The sequence below is a fragment of the Heterocephalus glaber genome, unplaced genomic scaffold, assembly GCF_053883595.1.
Source record: "Heterocephalus glaber isolate CG9 unplaced genomic scaffold, H.glaber_assembly_v1.0 deba00001687, whole genome shotgun sequence".
Lineage (NCBI taxonomy): Eukaryota > Metazoa > Chordata > Mammalia > Rodentia > Bathyergidae > Heterocephalus > Heterocephalus glaber.
This window is the reverse complement of record NW_028258412.1, coordinates 12,523,158-12,541,074: the sequence shown is the minus strand read 5'-3', so window position 1 is coordinate 12,541,074 and position 17,917 is coordinate 12,523,158. Positions and strand designations below refer to the sequence as shown.

The 17,917-nt window shown below is 38.7% G+C and overlaps 1 protein-coding gene and 1 pseudogene across 2 annotated transcripts in view; one reads left to right on the top strand and one right to left on the bottom strand.

Annotated features, from left to right (window-relative positions):
- Positions 1-17,917, top strand: part of Piwil3 (piwi like RNA-mediated gene silencing 3) — a 41,634-nt gene that overhangs the window by 9,899 nt on the left and 13,818 nt on the right. For both annotated transcript variants that reach the window (XM_087197999.1, XM_021257340.2), the window contains 5 exons: positions 8,888-8,999; positions 12,153-12,279; positions 12,501-12,618; positions 13,084-13,198; positions 13,987-14,174. In XM_087197999.1, the coding sequence (XP_087054125.1) occupies positions 8,888-8,999; positions 12,153-12,279; positions 12,501-12,618; positions 13,084-13,198; positions 13,987-14,174 (660 nt within the window). The remainder of the gene's footprint in view (positions 1-8,887; positions 9,000-12,152; positions 12,280-12,500; positions 12,619-13,083; positions 13,199-13,986; positions 14,175-17,917) is intronic.
- On the bottom strand, positions 10,940-11,745 carry LOC110348885 (nascent polypeptide-associated complex subunit alpha pseudogene; annotated as a pseudogene).

Here is a 17,917-nt window from a genome sequence, read left to right as displayed (position 1 = left end):
TTCACTGGAGAGTTGAGGCCAATTACTTTGAGAGTTATAAGTGAAAGCGATTTACTTACTCCTGTCATTGTGTTCATTTTCTGTTGTTGACTCCTTTATTTTTCCTTCTTTAACCACTCACCTTCCTTGATGTATTCATTCCATCTGACTTTTTGGCTTTGTTGGCTTCATTGTCTGTCTAGGATATTCTTGAATATTTTTGGAGTGCTGGTTTGGTGTCCATGTGCTCTTAAGGGGTTCTTTGTTGTGGAATGTCCCTATTTCTCCATTAATTTTGAAAGGCAGTTTTGTAGGGTTTGTTAATCCATATTAACATATTGGAAGTTGTTTACTTTTAGGGTTTGAAATACTTCACTCCAAGCTCTCCTGGCCTTTAAAGTTTATACTGATAAGTCTGCTGTAACCCTCATGGGCTTACCTTTATATATGACTTTTTTTGCTTTTCTCTGACAGTTTTTAACACGTTCACAGTGGGGCCATAATTTGTATGTCTCGCTGCTGGCTGACTCCTACTGGCTTGAACTACCAGTGATTCACTCATTGGGTGGCATGGAACAGTCCCATTCAGTGGTACAAGCCACTCAGTAGGACAGCATACCTGTACCACTGGTGTTTAAGCTGGTTGGGAATATGTTAAGATTGGACATCTGGAATTTTTTTTTTCTCCATTAACTTTATTGGTACACTTTAGGTGTACAATACAGTTACATTCATCATTGGGATCTTGTACCATTATTACATGAGTCTCTTGGTTCTTATTTTTTTTCCTCTTCCCTTGCCCTCCCTTCACCCCCTCCACCCTTCCCTATTTGCAAAGACCTTGTTTCCATTTTTTTCCTCTTCTCATATTTTTTCCTTTCCCTTTTTTCCCTTCCCCCACCCTTCCCAATTCCCCTGCTCTTTTAGACCTTTTCTTCCTGTTACACAATATCAGTTATACATTTTATAAAATTACAATATTAAGATCTAGGAGACATTACCACAGATTTTACAGAATTTAAAAGGATATAGAAAGCATATTACAAAAATCTGTTTTGAAATAAATTTGACAACTTCTAAGAAGTAATTTAGAAGACTAATTAATTAAACTAACTCTGGAGGAAATATAAAATTTGAATAGCACCTATTAAAGAAAGTATATTCCTAGCTTGAAAACCTACCTATATGACAACAGTGGGCTCATAAACATTTTAACTGATAAATTATATCAAACAATTAAAGCAGAAAAAAGAAGGAACACTTCTCCCTTCATTTTAGGAACTCAACATTGTGCTGATCCTAAAACTGGATAAAGATAATAGAAGAAAAAAGTATGAACATAGATAGAAATTTGTTTAGCAAAACAAACTATTAGAAGTCAGATCTGGCAGTATGTAGAAAGTGGTTTTGTTATAGGGATGGCAGCGTTGGTTCAGCATTGGAAGATCCACCCCCAAAAGTCATCATTTTAACAGAGGAAAGGAGAAAGCCATATGATCCTGTCACTAGTTGGAGAAAGAATATTGGACCAAATTCTACAGCTGTTCATGGTAAAAGCTATCAGGAGACTAGAAGTAGAACAGAACCTTCTCAACAGATTAAAGACGTGTACTCCATACTTCCAATAAAAACTCCTTCTATGAATGGAGACAATACAATGCTTTCTCCCTAAAGTGGGGAACAAGGTCAGATATGCCTACTCTTCATCTGTCCATTAGACTTTGAAACATAGGTCTAAACCAAAATAGTGTGGCAATAAAATGACACAACTAGGATAGGAATGGCATGGCAGAAGCAAAATCTTTATATGTAGATGAAATGATCATCTACAGAGAAAATACTAAGAAATCTCTAGGAGCCCCTAGAAATTGTACTTGAATTTAGCAGGATTAGAAAACACAAGGTATATATAAAAATTCAGGTCTGTGTATACTTGCTATAAATGAAGAACTGGATATTGAAATTTTAAAGTTATATAGGAGTACAAAGGACCCAGAAAAGCCAAAAACAAAAACAAAAACAGTGTTGGAAGACGTTTAGCACCCAATTTTAAGACTTCTTCTAAAGCTACAGTAATCAAGGCAGTGTTGGTGTAAGGAAAGACATATAGATCATTTGAATAAAACAGAGAATCTAGAAATAGAAACACACATAAAAGGTCCACTGAGTTTTGAAAGATTATTTAACATTAGCATTTTATAGAATATAAATTCGATTCAAGAGCTGAGGAAGAGAAAGTGTCTTCAGCAAATGGCACTAGAACACCTGGTATCTGTATATAAAAAATTAACCTCAATCCTTTTTTTCCATACATGAAAATAACTTGAAGGGATCTATGAACCTAAATAAGAAAGCCTAAAAGTGTAAAACTTTAAGAAGAAATTATAAGGGAAAATATTTATGAATTCAGGGTAGGCAAGAACTACCTAGGATACAAAAACCATGATGTATAAAAGAAAAAAAATTGATGAGATTCCATCAAAATTTAGAACTTTAAATGACATCATTAAAATGAAAAGTAGTCCTTAAACAGACCATATTTACAGTGCATATAACCTATGAGCAGAATACATAAAGAATTCTTAGAGCTCATTAATAGACAACCCAATTAAAATGTAGACATAAGAAGATGATAAATAGCCAGTATAGCACAAGGAATGGTGTGCGACTCTAGAATCAGAAAAATACTAATCAGTACAATAATAAGATTGAATTATACACTCATTAGGGAGATGAAGTCAAAAGTTTTAAAAGCCTTGTCATGACTTTTTCTTTCTGTTGGATTCCCCCCCTTTGCATTTAATTTGTCACGCCCAATGGATTCATTCTGCTGGGTTTCCTGGGGTTGTGATCCTCATTGTCTTTTCCTAGGGTATTGTCTAAAATTTTTTGGAGTGCCGGTTTGGTATTCATGAAGTTCCTGAGGTGCTCTTTATCATGAAAGTATCTTATTTCTCCATCAATTTTGAAAGATAGTTTTGCAGGGTACATCAGTCTGGGTTGGAGGCTGTTTTCCTTTAGGGCTTTGAAATACATCACTCCAAGCTCTTCTTGCCTTGAGGGTTTGCATTGAGAAGTCTGCTGTGATTCTGATGGGCTTTCCTTTGTATGTGATTTGTTTCTTTTCTCTCACTGCTTGTAGAATTTTATTCTTCTGTTGGATTTCTGGAATCCTAACTATTATATGCCTATGTGTAGATTTTTTTTTGATTAAGGTTAGCTGTAGTCCTATATGCCTCACTTATCTGTATGTCAAGCTCTTTTCCCTTCCTTGGGAAGTTTTCTGCCATCACTTCTATGAAGAGTTTTTAATGTCATCTGCACTCTCTCTTCTTTCTTCATTGACTTCAATCAGTCTTATGTTATTCTTCTTTGCATCGTCTAGCAGCTGCTGGATTGATTTCTCATGTTCCCTTACAATTTTAAAGCAATTTTTCTTTTCCTCCTCATTAATTGCAATCTTATCTTCTATATGTGAAATTGTATCCTCACATTGGTTCATTCTGCTGCACAGACTTTCTATGGAGTTTTTAATCTCTTGGAAATCTGTTTGTATCTGTTTTATGGATTCCATTTGTTTCCTATGTTGGGATTCCATCATGTTCCTCAGATCCTCTATTTTTTTTATCTGTGTCCTCTCTAGATTTATTAATCATGTCTTGCACCATGAGCACAATCTTTGCTGTTATCTGAGTAATTATTTCTGATTTCATTTTTCCCAGATCATCTTTTGTTGCCAGTTCAGAGAGTCCAGGTGGTTGAGTATCAGAGTGTTCCATCTCATTTCCCTTTGGGGTTGCTGTAGGTGATCTGGAAGTCTGTTTTTGAGGCTTGTTTATGTGTCTTCTTATTTCCGCGGGGCGGGGGGGAGGTGTGCTTCTGGCACCCACGCGGCTCAACTTCTGTGCCCTGGGATCTTGGGATGGCAGCAGGGGAGCTTCCTTCTGGGTGCTGGGACCAGTTCATCTTCTTGGCCCTAGGAGCCTGGGATGGCAGCGGGGGAGCTTCCTTCTGGGTGCTGGGACCGGCTGAGCTTCACTGCCCTAGGAGCCTGGGATGGAGGTGGGGGAGCTTCCTTCCGGGTGCTCTGACCAGCTCACCAGGCAGGCATGGAACTGCTGAGACATCTGGAATTTTGACAATGATGTGTCATGGAGAGTTTTTTTGTTTGTTTGTTTGTTTGTTTGTTTTGAGACAGAGTCTTTCTATGTAGTTCAGGCTGGGCTTGAATTCACTGTGCAGTCCAGGCTGGCCTTAAACTGGCAGCAATCCTCCTGCCTCAGTTTCCCTAGTGCTTGGATTACAGGCCTGTGCCACCATGCCCAGCTGTAAACAGATTTTTTTGTTCCATGTGTGCTCTTTTTAAATTTCTGACTCCAGTTAGCCTTAGGTTAGTCTTTTTAGTGTCATCTAATAGCTGTTGGATGAATTTTTCTTGTTCTATTATTTTTAAGGCTTATCTGAGTAAATAATGAATTTCCAATTTTGTCTTCACTTTCTGAAATGCTGTCTTTACATTGATCATTTATGTTGTTTATGAGTTCTATAGAATTCTTTATCTCTGGGATTTCTATTTGGTAGAAATATATTTGTGGTATTTCTCTGCTTCTCACATTTTGAACTGTTTTAGTCAACTCTTCCAATTTTTTTCTCTCCTATCCACATTGGTCAGTTTGTATATTATTTCTAATATCTTTTGGGTTATATGCTCTTTGAACTCAGTGAGTTTCTTTACTTCTCTTTAATCATTTCATGTAGCTTGGCTATCTAGTATTTGATTTCCTCTGCTTGGTGCCCCTTGGATCTACTTTGGAAGAGTTGGGAGGTTTGGGGACACATTGTTGCTTTGTTTGTTTGTTTGTTTATTTTATTTAGGTGTTGAGGGTTGAGGTCAAATAGAGTGAAGAGTTTGTTGTTGATATGAGGTTCTGTTTTCCAGTGATGTGTTCTTGGCTTTTTTTGTCCATAGATATTGTTTAGCCCCTCAACAGATTTGATTTAATTGGGTTGGACCCTGTCACTGTGTAGTTTGGAGAGCATTTTTATTGGTTATAACAACACCAGCAAGTCTGACCATACATCAGTCATATGTGTTGGAATCTGATTTTACACTTTCATCCTTTATCAGTGCCCCTTGCAGTCTGTAATATACTGTTATTAACAGTCTGTGATAGGGCGGGAGAAGGGAAGGGAAGGGAAGAGGAGGAGGAAGGGAAAAAAGAGGGGTAAGTCAGAGGGACAGGCAGATAGGAGAAGTGTTAATAGGTTAAAAAAAGATAGGGGTCAGACTGTTGGAGGTCTTTTAGGGTTGGAGTAAAGGGTTAGTGTTGAGTGGTCCTAGAATATTTGTGGGTGTTGGTGGAAGGGATGCAAATGGAGGAAGGGGTAATTAGGGCTTGAGGGAATCTGGGAGGTTGTTGGAACCTGTGTATTTATTGGTGGTTAATTTTGTTTCTGTTGGGCTACCCCAACCTAGCCATGAATGGTACCATTCAGGTTAAAGCGCTGCTCTGTTCTTACTCTTTTTTTTTTACAATTATACGTGCCTGCTAAACATATGTCACATGAAACTCAGAGAAGAGGTGAATGAGAACAGGGATATAGGTAAAACAAGAAAGAGTGAAGAGAATAGAATAGGGAGAAAAAAGATTAAAGGAGAGCAGAACAAAGGGGGAAAAAAACTTGAGCAGAAACATTTAAAAAGAAAAAACAAGTAAAAAATACTGACACAGAAGCAAGAATTGAAGAAAACAAATCGGGAAAGAAGAGAGAACAAGCTGAGAACCTAGCACAAACACTCCAGTAAGAAAACATGCACACAGTCCCCATGGGGCTGCTGTACAGTATAGCCAGTGTCTGCACACTTTTCCTGCTTCATCCGCAGTGCCATTTCCCCTGCCTGCAGGCTGTTTAACTGCAGTGGTGAGGGGTGACAGTTTCTTTGAGCCCACCTCTCGCTGCAAGCTGTGCTTTGGTCTTGGTTAACTGCAGTCTTTTGTCTTTGGCCCAAGGTCCAGCCACCTCAATGAATTTGGGAAGAGAAGGATGTGAAATTATTTTGTGTAACATGGAGCTCTCTTTCACCTTCGGCCATGTCATTATCACTCCTGCTCCCTTTGCTGCTGGCAGATTCCCTGGGTGGTCCCTCTAGGGTAGTGGTGGCAAGTGGTGGCGAACCTATGGCACCTGTGTTCTTGTGTTTTTCTTTTCTTTTTTTGGTACTGGGATTGAATTCGGGACCTTACAAGGCAGGTGGCAGCACCACTGAGCTAAATCCCTGGCCCTGTTCTTGTGTTTTTCTTTTAAGACAAAAGATGTTAATGTGTGAGTTGTTTTATCTAAACTAAAATCTTGTTTTTCAGGTTTAATTGCAGTGTTGGCACTTTGTGATAAGTAGGTGGGTTTTGGATTACAGTTTGAGCACTCTGTCTCTAAAAGGTTCGCCATCACTGCTATAGGGGCTTTCCACCTAGTATGTCACCAGAAGTTCTCTGCCCCCTCTTTTCCTTTGTGCTCAGATCCCAAGCCATGCTTATCTCAAGAGCACCCTTTTCCAGGCTGTGGGACCTGCTGTGGTCCCTGAGCTTGGTTTAGGGACTCTTTTCCACTGTGTATGACAGTGGACAGTGTTTAGGATTTCCCGCTGACTCATCTCTTTCCGGTCTTCATAGAAACAACAGGGAAGCACCTATTCTGAATTGACTGTTCTGTCTCTCTCCCTCCCCTGTGTCTCCAGGATGCGATCCATGGGTCCCTGTGTATGGTGCTTAGTCTCTGCCTAGAGTATAGGGGCTTCACTTGCCAGTGGTGGGCAGTGGCTAGGATACTGCTTGGATGCAGCAAAGTTCCCTGTTCCCTGACTGGGAGGATGGTGGGAGGGACCACCCCTTTCCCTTTTTCTCATTGCTGCCTGTGGTTTCCCTGGGGGCCCAACCACAGTTTATTACTACCTGGTTCTTCTTCCAGATGGGAAGGAGGAGGGTATGGGAAGGGCCTATCCCAGGATAGGCCTCTGTAGCCTGGCTCCTTCCCTCAGGCTGTTAGACCGTTCCCAGAATGGCATGATCCCCAGAGGGTGCAGGGTAGGGCAGAAGTGCAGTCTAGCAGCAATGCCACTTCCCCTTTACAACAACCTTGAATTTGGTTTGATCTAGAAGGATGTCTTTCAGATTGATTGATCCTTTTCTGGGTGTGATTACCTTCTCCATTTCAAAGTGCCTGTAAAAACACACAAAAAATTGGTGACTCTTCTCAGTATCGCAAATGCTCTGCCTTCTCTCATCAGCTATGTTTGATCTCTACTTGATATTTTGGCAGGGGTGTCAAGACAACTCAGTAGGAGGGAGAATAGTCTTCAGTAATGTTACCAGAATAAGTGGATATCCACCTGCCCTTTCTTGACAGAGTACACAAAATTCTCCTAGATTTAACTCAAGAACTAACTTAAAATAGACTTACACGTAAGAGCCAAAGATACAAGTTTCTCTTTCCTTTTCCTTTTCTTTTTTTCTGTTGTTTTGAGGCAGGGTCTCGCTATGTAGCTTGTAGCTTGGCCTGGCCTTGGGCTTGCAGCCATCCTCCAGCCTCGGCCTCCCAAGTGCTGGGATTGCATGTGCACACCACCACATCTGGCACAACTTTCTTAGTAAATATATGAGTAAATCTTTCTGATTTTGTGTTATATAAAATAAAATCTTAAATCAGCCACAAAAAGCATAGGTGATGACAAAAGAAAAAAATATAAGTGGATTTGATTTTACCAAATTTAAACTTTTACTTTGATGTAGCTTAGAACAAAAGGACAACTGACAGAAAAGGAGAAAATACTTGCAAGTCACATGTCTTATAATAAGCTTGTATCTAGGATATAAAAAGAGCACAACTCAATAATTAAAAGATAACTCAGGGCTGGGGATTTAGCTCAGTGGTTCTAGTGCCTGCCTCGCAAGTGCAAGGTCCCGAGTTCGATTCCCAGTACCAAAACAAAACCCCCACGAAAAGAAACTTCAATTTAAAAAAATGAGCAAAGGATCCAAATAGACCAAAGGATCCAAATAACCACTCTCCAGACTTTTCTCAAAAAGAAATACTAATGGCCAATAAGAATACTTAAAAGTGCTCATCATTAGCCAACAGAGAAATGCAAATGAAAACCAAAATGAGGTACCACTTCACATCCATTAAAGTGGTTAAAATGAAGAGATATTAACAAGTTGATGAGGATGTGGGAAAATTAGAACCAACCCTCAGACACTATCGGTTGGAATATAAAGTAATGTTTCTTTGGAAAACAGATTGACATTTTGATGTAAATATTCCATTCCCAGTGATATATCCAAGAGAGAAATGAAAACTGTCTACCAACATTGGCACATGAATGTCCATAACATGATTCATAATAAAATGTGAACAGCCCTAATGTCTATCAACTGGTGAATAGATAAAGAAAATGTGGTATATCCAGTAATAGAATATTATTTGGAAACAAAAGGAATTATCAACACTTGCCACAGCATAAATGAATCTTGAAAATATTGTGTTAAATCAAAGAAGCCAGCCATGCAAGATCACATGTTGTATGATTCAATTTATATGAAATGTGTGACTAGGAAAATGTATAGAGACAGAAATTTGATTAGTGATTGGATTAGGGCTGGTAGGTGGAAATGAGTGATCACTTATGGTTATGGTGTTTTTTTCTTGAGAGATGAAAATGTCCTAAAACTGTGTTGAATGTTACAGCTGTGGATATAATAAAAAACCATGAGCTTATTCACTTTCATGGGTTAAGTTGTATAGTATGTAAATAACATTCTAATACGCTAATACAATTTAAAATTTATTATATGCATAGTTGTTTGTAATGAGTAAGTCGGGAATAATCTTTTACATTGCGATTATACCACAGATACAACAACAAAACCTACAGGGTGGATGCTATTAATTGGGATCAGAGTCCCAGAGATACATTTAAAAAATCAGATGGCAGTGAAATCACCTTTGTAGAGTACTACATGCAGGTATGAAATTTTGTTTAAATATAAATATTTTCATAATTTTTTGTATTTAAATTAACTTCTTATGCCTTATTTAGATGCCTCAGATATATAAATATTACTATTTTCCTTTAGGAACTATGGCTTAAATTCTATCTGTTACTCATGTATTTGATTGCTTTGTGTATAGGGTGAGTGTAACATAGGTATAATGGTTCTAGAGTGTCCCCTTTGTCCAGTCTTGGAAGTGGCTATAGTAGTTTTAAACATGTAGATGGATTATTAGGTAAAAATAAAACACACTAAGACTTCATATATGAAAACGTTACTTATCTGGAAATCTTGGCTCTATGGAACTTGGTTCAAAAAGAATAAAAATTACCACTTACCATCTGAAATGATCTCAGTTATGTGCGAAAGGTTGTATATAATTCATGGCTTCTTTAGTATTAAATTTGAGTATTCATAAAGAAATAAGTAAGCATAGATCAGTAAATAAAGGTGCACCAGTTGCTAATTGATTTTTTAGTTTTGAGAGATGAAAGAAAGGTTATTAAAAGAATGCCAGATACTTGGAGCAACTAAAAACAACCATTTACAAATAGATGATATAGCAACTTCTGTTTTTATATAGGAACTCAAAATGTAGGGACTTGGAGCTATTGACAGTGCACATCTCTGCCACGTATGTCCAAGGGGATGGTGCAGCTATCACCCCCTCCTCCTCTGTGTGCCGTACTTAATGCTTGTGCCTTCAATTAAAAAGCATTTAGTGAGTGCCTCCTCTCTATCTTGGCTATGCATTCCAATATAGTTGAGTTATTTGATCTCAAAGAGCTTGCGTTCTTGTGGTAGGCAGAGGAGTGCATATAAGAAAACTATTCTGATAACTATAAGAGGCATTATGGAAATTATCTGAGTGTTTAGGTGGTCAAGGAAAGCTTCTCTGAGAAGCTGGCTGATAAGGGTATATCTGAAAGGAGTGAGCTGTATGCAGATCAGGGAGAAAAGAATATAAGCACTGTTTTGAGGATGGGCCTGCTGTGTCCCTGTGTCACACAAAACTGGTATGTTCTCTGGAGAACAGTGGCGGGGACAGAGTGGGGACTGCATGAACAGAGCAGTGGTATGTATATTGGAGGGTGGGGGGGGTCATCTTCTATAGGGTTTTGTTCACTGGGTTAAACTGGATTTTACTATCATCAAATGGTGTGAGGTAGATGAATTAAGTGATAATTGTAAAAGACTTTTGTGTAATGTACAGAGAATGGGCAGTATGCAGCTAAAAATGGAGGCTGGGAATCTAGTGGGTAGGTTGTTAAAGGGGTTTGGTAGATAATAGTGGTCTGGATCTTGTGGGTGACAGAAAAAGGAGAGTACAACATAACCCTTTGGCTTCATGTTAGGAAATAGGTGGATGGTGGCATCACTTATGTGATGGAGGAGTCTGGAGAAGCTAGCTGGCTTGGGGGTTATTTGGGGACATGACAGGCTCTGATGGAGTTGCAAGCTGCAGTATCAGTAATCACATGCCACAAGAAGGCTCCAGGACAGGGAAGTAGGACTAGATCTCAGTTGCCTTTAAGTAGCTATAGACCACTTTAAGGAAAAAAATATACAACCTGCATCAGTATTTTCAGAATAGAAAGCAGTAGCCCAGCTTAAGAATAGGGCTGTGAAGGTTTCTTGTTTGAGGTGAGAACTTTGAATGTCCTCTAATGTTTGAAGGACAAGTGATGCTAGAAGTCATGTCACAAGTTATCGTAGGCAAGGACCTTGTTCTGAGCAGCATGGAAGAGTCTATGAAGGATCACTGCTTTTTGTTTGGGAGGAAGGCACTTTGTTGATCAAGAATTGTATCACAGTTCTCTTGTCTTTCTTTTTCATCCAATAAACCATAACTTTATTAGTGATAGAAACAGGACAGGTTTCAAACCCAGCTGTAGTCACCTTTCTGAAACACAAAAAGTCCTGCTTTCAGATGATGACATTGTTAGTCCCATGATAGCACGTACAATATCATTACTGTTGTTCTTCAGGCCTCAGACCGCCTTTTCCCTGGACACATTTGCTTGTGACATAACCAATTCTATGTCCTCAACTTCCACGCCTCTTCTTTTCATTTTCCTCTTGTACAGTTGGAGTCTGTGTGTTTTCTGGAATGACTGAGGTAGCTTTGCCTTGAACTTTGAATTTCTTGGCATCTGCTAACTGTGCTTGATGAGATAAATCCTCAGTCTTGGCTTCCTTCAAAACTGTGTAGGTATCTGAAGCTGGGTTCTTGTAGACATCTGGTTTTGTGATGACAAAGAGAATATTCTTAGATTTCCGGATAGTGACTCTAGTAACCCCTGCAACCTGCTAAAGACCTAGTTTGGACTTAGCCTTCCATGCTTTCTTTTTACTCCAACTCTGTTTTGCTTTACTTACTGGCTCTTCTTCGATTTCAGCTGCTTCTGCCAGCTGGGTTGTGTGGTTGCTTGGGTGAATCTTGTTCCCCGAGCTCCTTGAGCTTGTCACTGTCAGATTCTCTTCTAGACCCTATCTCAGCCCAGGGTTGTGGCAACTCCTGCTCTGTAGAAGGAATAGTTTCTGTGGCTTTGCCAGGCATTTTGTGTGGAGAACTTGTTATCTTTTTTGCAAATGTCTTTTCCTACTAGAAACAGGGACTGAAAGTGAGGGAAAATAATACAGGAGGACCACTGGAATAGATCTGTAATGGAAAATTTAAAAAGTGGCCAGGCTTTGCCTTGTCCCGTTGAGGTAAGAGTTTTCTTAAAAATTTTCAGTATGCTTTAGGACCTCTAAAGGCAAGCCTGGTGAGAACTACATACTCTTAAGTGTCTCTCACCCATCTGTATATACAAAGGTAGAAGAAGGTAGCAGAATGACTTCAGTGTAATGTTTTGTGGGACTCCTAGTCCCTTTGGCTCTGTACGCTTATAAGAAAAACAATGACATGATCTCTGGGATATCAACATTAGGAGAATTTAAAAAGTGTATGTGCATGTGTGTGTATATATATGTATACATTCTTATACCTACGGGGGAAAGTTCTCACCGGCGTGTGTCTGGGCCTCCATGTAATTCCCCAACTGAGTATTTTGTGTCTATTTATGTGATGCTACTCTGGTTTTGCTGATGGTCATGGCAGATTTTCTTGCTTCTGTTGAGCAGCAATATAATCAAATTATCACTGACTTAGACCAGCCACTCTTGGTCAGCCAAGGCAGGTGGAGAAAGGGCCAGAAGAATACACCACATGAACCTGTTCTGCTGATTCCTCAGCTCTGCTACCCGACAGGTACTGTTGATGCAGGTGGTCTCTAAAGAAGGCAGCCCCTCCCCATAAACCACAGATTTAATTATGAAGACATTCAGGCTTATCACAGAGATCTCCCTGAACCAGAATGGTATCCCCTTGGTTGGTTGGTTGTTCCCCACCCCACCTCTGATACTGTGGTAGTTAAGTCTTCTTGACTATAAATTCTCACTTGTGCAGCTGTATTTTTTGGATTTTTAAAGGTCTATCGGATGAACTGCGTCAAAAAAGTAAAGATATGAGTAAATTGACTAAGTTTATGCAGTTGTATCCATGGGAAAGGAAGAATGAATTGGAAGCCTTCATTAATAAGATACGAGTGTAAGTGCTTTTATGGTTGTGTTTATGCTCATGTGTTGGGTTGCACTGAAGTTGAGACCTGTGTATATCCCTTGACATTTCAAGTTCCATTAACAATTGGCTTTTGGAGGGCTGGGGATTTAGCTCAGTGGTTCTGGCACCTGCCTCACAAGTGCAAGGTCCTGAGTTTGATCCCTGGTACCAAAAAAAAAAAAAATTGGCTTTTGGAAAGAAAATGGAATTCTCTCTGGAGAAGAGGAGCAACTTCAGTTTTTCTGACATTGCAATGTTAGGGAGGTGGTGGGGGCAATGAAGCAGGCTCTAAGTTACTTGTGTGAACAGGAGAGCAAAGACAATATTTCAGAGTTTCAGGGAATTTTATCTGTAGGACAAACAATATTGAACTTTGGGTTCAAGAGAAATTGCCCTTGGCTAACTGCTTTTGCTTATTTGGTTTGATCATACTGGAAATATTTTAATTTTCAGAAATCGGACAGCACAAAATGAGCTTCAACGCTGGAGTCTGAGGTTTGATACCAACTGTTTGCCCATCTCAGGAAGAATTTTGAGAGATGTAAAGATCTTCCAGCGTGACGTATCAGTAAGATGGATTCAAGGTTATGTTGTCATAGTTGGGTCAAATAGAGTCATGCAAAAAGGAATGAATTTGGTCATGTTAGTAACCATGACTCTTGTTCTCTTTTTAGACCACGTATTCTTTATATATGAGAGGACAGGTAGACATTGAATAATTATGTGCATAAAGTGCTTGGCATAGAATCAACCATGTTACATCCTTTTCTAATTAGTATTATGGATATTTGTTCACAGCCTTTGGAAGATCAGTCTTCCAAGTCTATCCCGAAAGGTCAAATAAATAGAATCAAATAATGTTAAACATGGGAACCTATGTTAAAAGAAAAACTGTAGATGATGTAAGTTTCAACAGTTTATTTGAGCAAAGAAAGATTCACGAATTGGGCAGCACTCAGAGCAGAAGAGGTTCATGTCAGCAGCTTGGGCAAGTTCTCATGGAAGTAAGACAAAATGTATTTAATTGGATAGGGTGAGAAGACCCGAGTGAGAAGTTGGTTGGTGGTTTCTGGTTGATACAGTTCCTACTTTTATTTTACTTCCTTGGGCTGTGGTGTGGCTACTTAGGAGCTAGAGCTATGGAGTTGTCCCAGTCTAATGGACTCTCAAAACTTCTTAACATTTATGATGGAATTCCTGTTTTACTAATCCTGTCTCAACTGTTGAATCCAGTCATTATTTAAGATTATATTTTTAAGATGTCAGTTGGAAATAGCACAGATATACAATGGAAAGGACTTTGAGTAATGTTGATTTTAAAAAATAAAGGCTTTTATGTCTTGGATTCTTTTCCAGTTTGGCATCGGGCCACAGCCAGCAGATTGGATGAGAGAATCAAGAAGTACACCCTTACTTACAGTGAAGTCACTAAGTCACTGGGTGTTACTTCATCCTAGGGAACATGGTAACAATGCCCAATCCTTACTGCGCAGTTTACGTAAAGTCACCCCTACCATGGGCATAACTGTGGGACAAGCAAATATGTAAGTAGAGCAGAAATTATTTCCAGTTTGGAAACTGAAACCATCAGATGTGTTAGCAATCTGAATGTGGAATCATTGAAACATTAACTTGCAGGAATCATTTTCTTTATCAAAACTCTGAAACTTTGTAAATGAAATCTCTCCTAGGGAACAAATATTAAAATAGGATTTTGTGATCTATGATTTGTGGCTGTTATGATACATATTTTAAAAGGCATGAGAATTAACAACTTGAATGAAGAGTATTAATAACTAGGTCCCAATCATGTTTCCAAAAATTAAACATTTTTTTTTAAAGAGACTGTATTTCTTAGAGCAAATTTAGGCTCACAGCAAAATGAAGAGAAAGATAGATTTCCCATATCCTGCTTGCCTTCCAGGTGTGCATAGCCTCTCATTATCAACGTCCCCTGCCAAAGGGATACATTTATTGTCTTTATAGTATTGCCTTTTCTAAAATGTCATGTCCTTGGAAGCATGCAGTATACAGCCTTTTCAGATTGGCTTCTTTCAGTGAATGTGCATTTAAGGTTCTTCCATGTCTTTTTATGTCTTGGTAGTCCATTTCTTCCTCCTCCTCCCTGCTTCTCCCCTTTCCCTTCTCTTTCTTCCCCTCATCCTCCTTCTATTCTCTTTCTCCCTCTTTTCTCTCCTCCCCTCTTCACCTCCCCTTCTCCCTCGCCCTCTTGTCCCTTCTCCCTTTCACCCCTTCTTTTTCCTCCTTTCTGCTTCTTCCTTTCTCTTCTTCTTTTTCAATTTAGCCTGTTCCTCCTACTTCCTTTCTCCTTCTCCTTTCTCTTCCTCCTCCCCCTTCCTTTCTTTCCTCTTTCTCCTCCTCTTTCTTCCTCTTCTCCTTCTTTGACCTTCTCCTCCTTTTTCATTCACTTTTCTGTACTGCAGATAGAACCCAGGGCTGCTTCATGTGTGCTAGGCAAGAATTCTACCACTAAGTTACTCAGGCTGGCTTTGAACTTGCAACCCTCCTGCCTCAGCCTCCTGAGTAACTGGGATTACAGGTGTAACAGGATTACACAGTGCCCAGTGGTAGCATTTAATGCTGAATGATATTCCATGTCTAGATGTACTGCAGTTTATTCATTCACCCACTGAAGGGCATCTTGGTTGCTTCTCAGTTTTCATGGTTTTGAATAAAGCTACCGTAACATCCCTGTGCAGATTTCTTTTGTGGATATAAGTTTTCAATACCTTTGAGTAAATACCAAGGAACACAATTGCTGGATCGCATGGTCAAAGTATGTTTAGTTTTGAAGCAAAGCACTAAACTTCTCCCAAAGTGGTTGTGTCATTTACATTCTCAACAGCAGCGAGTGAGAGTTCCTGTGGCCCCACGTCCTCGCCGGATGCAGGCTGTTGCTCTTTCTGATAGGTGTGTGGGGGCGGTATCTTGTTTTACAATTCTCTGATGACATATGATGTGGAAGTTCTTTTCATATACTCACTTGTTTATCTGTGTATCTTCCTTGATGAGGTGTTTCTCAAAAACACACACGCAAAAATCAGGTTGTTCATTTTCTTATTGTTGAATTTTACGAGTTCTTTTATTTTTGTTTTGACTCAGGGTCTTGCTGTGTAGTTCAGGCTGGCCTCAAACTTGCAGTGATCCTCCTGCCTCAGCCATCCCAGTGCTGGGATTATATGCACGCGCCACTATGCCAGGTTTAAGAGTTCTTTGTATGTTTTGGATAACAGTCCTTTATCAGATGTGACTTTTTGCAAATATTTTATAGTCTATGGCTTGTCTTCTCATTTTTGTGGCAGTGTCATTTACAGAGCAGAATAATTTAATTATAATGTAGTTCTGCTGCTGTATTTTCATAGCTTTGATTTTATATCAAAAGTTATTGTTATAACAGTCATGGAGGTTTTCTCCTATAAAACTCTAGAAATGTTATATTTTTGTGTTACATTTAGGCCTAGGATCTATTTTGAGTTAATTTTTGTAAAGGGTTTAAGGTCTGTCTAGAATTTTTATTTATTTTTTTACATAGGGGTGTCCAGGTATACCAGGATCATTTTTTAGAAAGATTATTTTTTACTCCATTGTATTACTTTGTTCCTTGACTATATTTACATGACTCTGTTTTTAGCTATATATTCTTTTCCATTGATCAATTTGTTTATGCTTTTACCAATACCACACTGACTAGTTCTCTAGCAACTCGTGACATTGGATACTTCCGTCTTCCAACTTTGTTTTCCTTCAGGATTATGCTGGTTGTTATGGGCCTTTTGCTCCTCCTTTCAGTCTTTCAGAATCATTTTTCCAGTATTCACAAAGTAATTTGCTGTAATTTTGTTTGAGTTGTATTACATCTGTAGATTAAGTTCAGGAGAACTGACATCTTGACAGTACTGTCTTTTTGTCCATGAACATGGAATATCTATCCATTTATTTAGCTCCTTTAAAATTTATTTCCACAGAATTTATAGTTTCCCTCACTTAGATCTTATGTATATTTTGTTAGATTTATTTCTAAGTATTTAATTTTGGGAAGGAGTGCTAATATAAATGATATGGTATTTTAAATTTTAAATTCTTTTCAAATTATACTTTTGTTAATTGCTGGTATAAAGAAAATCAATTGGGGGCCAGGGATTTAGCTCAGTGGCATGCGCCTGCCTCACAAGCAAAAGGTCCTGAGTTTGATCCCCGGTACCAAAAAAAAAAAAAGAAAAGAAAATCAATTGGCTTTTGTATATTAACCTTGTATCCTATTACCTTGCTATAATCCTTTATTAGTTCCAGGAGTTTGTTGATTCCTTCAGATTGTCTTCATAGACATGTTTACAAACAGTTTCTTTTTTTACTAATCTACCTTTTGACTTTCTTGTGTATTGCATTAATGAGAACTTTCAGTTCAAAAGGATGGGCTGGGGATTTAGCTCAGTGGTTTCGCCGCCTGCTGGGCAAGTGCAAGGACCAGAGTTCGATCCCCAGTAGCAAAAAAAAAAAAAAAAAAAAAAAAAAAAAAATTTTCAAAAGGAGTAGTAAGGAGAGGTGACACCTTTGCTTTTTAAAAAATTGTTTAAAATTTTTCTTTTAATAATCCCTATTCTTATGAGTCATACTTACACTAAATTTGTGAGAATTCCAACAGGCTTCCATTATCTGGTTGTGATGTTTTCTGTGTCTTCAGATTGTGTATGTTTTTACCTTTTGGTATGCTTTATAATTTTCCTGATGGCCAGATGTGATGTACCAGTTGAAAAAATAATGTGCTATAAATAGGCCTTTAGTCATGTGGTGGTAAGATGTACGGAATTGTAGTCCTATATTTTTCATTTTCTTAATGAGATTGTGTCTCTGGACTATGAACTTCATAAATGTTTTCAATTTTTTTCTCCTTGCTTATGTGGGACAAGATGACCAGACTACTATTTGGGTATTTCTCTTCTGCCATGTAGAAGGCTGGAACTGAGCAGAGTTTGTATTTCCCTGTCCTCGTGTGGGTTAGGCTCTAGTTAACTACTTTCTCCTAATGGCAGGCTTTGTTGGGAAGAAAAGAATGCTCTGAGAATATTTCAGAAGGGAATGTTTCCTTCCCTTGGTTGGAGACACTAGGGAATTTTTCTGATATTTTCTGTGAAGACCTGGTTGATTTCCTAGAGCAGTAGTCCCCAGTCTTCTTTATACCAGGGACCAGTTTTGTGGAAGAAATTTTCCACTGACTGAGGGGAGGGTGGTTTTGGGATGATTCAAGTGCATTGTGTTTATTGCACAC